General features: G+C 43.0%; 1 protein-coding gene across 1 annotated transcript; it reads left to right on the top strand.

Moving 5' to 3' along the window:
* The first annotated feature begins 332 nt into the window (after positions 1-332).
* On the top strand, positions 333-1,022 carry LOC138467403 (uncharacterized protein PF3D7_1120000-like). The gene has a single exon (XM_069607353.1). The coding sequence runs from the start codon at positions 333-335 to the stop codon at positions 1,020-1,022; it is 690 nt and encodes a 229-aa protein (XP_069463454.1).
* Positions 1,023-1,407: the final 385 nt, after the last annotated feature.

Here is a 1,407-nt window from a genome sequence, read left to right as displayed (position 1 = left end):
TAATGGAGCTAATAGAGCAGGTCATGGAGCTAATAGAGCAGGTCATGGAGCTAATAGAGCAGGTAATGGAGCTAATAGTGCAGGTAATAGAGCAGGTTATGGAGCCAATAGAGCAGGTAATAGAGCTAATAGAGCAGGTAATGGAGCTAATAGAGCAGGTCATGGAGCTAATAGAGCAGGTAATGGAGCTAATAGTGCAGGTAATGGAGCTAATCGTCAAGGGAATAGAGCAGGTAATAGAGCTAATAGAGCAGGTAATGGAGCTAATAGAGCAGGTCATGGAGCTAATAGAGCAGGTAATGGAGCTAATAGTGCAGGTAATAGAGCAGGTAATGGAGCCAATAGAGCAGGTAATAGAGCTAATAGAGCAGGTCATGGAGATAATAGAGCATGTCATGGAGCTAATAGAGCAGATAATGGAGGTAATAGTGCAGGTAATGGAGCTAATAGTGCAGGTAATAAAGCAGGTAATAGAGCTAATAGAGCAGGCCATGGACCTAATAGAGCAGGTAATGGAGCTAATAGAGCAGGACATGGAGCTAATAGAGCAGGTAATGGAGCTAATAGAGCAGGTAATGGAACTAATAGTGCAGGTAATAGAGCAGGTAATGGAGCCAATAGAGCAGGTAATAGAGCTAATAGAGCAGGTAATGGAGCTAATAGAGCAGGTCATGGAGCTAATAGTGCAGGTAATAGAGCAGGTAATGGAGCTAATAGAGCAGGTAATAGAGCTAATAGAGCAGGTAATGGAGCTAATAGAGCAGGTCATGGAGCTAATAGAGCAGGTAATGGAGCTAATAGTGCAGGCAATAGAGCAGATAATGGAGCCAATAGGGCAGGTAATAGAGCTAATAGAGCAGGTAATGGAGCTAATAGAGCAGGTCATGGAGCTAATAGAGCAGGTAATGGAGCTAATAGTGCAGGTAATAGAGCAGGTAATGGAGCTAATAGAGCAGGTAATAGAGCTAATAGAGCAGGTAATGGCGCTAATAGAGCAGGTCATGGAGCTAATAAACAGGTAATGGAGCTAATAGAGCAGGTCATGGAGCTAATAGAGCAGGTAATAGAGCAGGTAATTCAGCCAATAGAGCAGGTAATAGAGCTAATAGAGCAGGTAATGGAGCTAATAGAGCAGGTCATGGAGATAATAGTGCAGGTAATAGAGCAGGTAATGGAGCTAATAGAGCAGGTAATTGAGCTAATAGTGCAGGTAATAGAGCAGGTAATGGAGCTAATAGAGCAGGTAATAGAGCTAATAGAGCAGGTAATGGAGCTAATAGAGCAGGTCATGGAGCTAATAGAGCAAGTAATGGAGCTAATAGTGCAGGTAATAGAGCAGGTAATGGAGCCAATAGAGCAGGTAATAGAGCAGGTAATGGAGCTAATAGAGCAGGTCATGGAGCTAAT

The sequence above is a fragment of the Ambystoma mexicanum genome, chromosome 4q (genome assembly GCF_040938575.1).
Source record: "Ambystoma mexicanum isolate Mex_15411 chromosome 4q, UKY_AmexF1_1, whole genome shotgun sequence".
In the NCBI taxonomy this organism is placed as follows: Eukaryota; Metazoa; Chordata; class Amphibia; order Caudata; family Ambystomatidae; genus Ambystoma; species Ambystoma mexicanum.
Note: the sequence above shows the minus strand (reverse complement) of the source record. Positions and strands in the feature narration are given on the sequence as shown.

Coding starts and splice junctions, on each gene's coding strand:
- LOC138467403 (XM_069607353.1), top strand. CDS start 333: ATGGAGCCAATAGAGCAGGTAATAGAGCTAATAGAGCAGGTCATGGAG.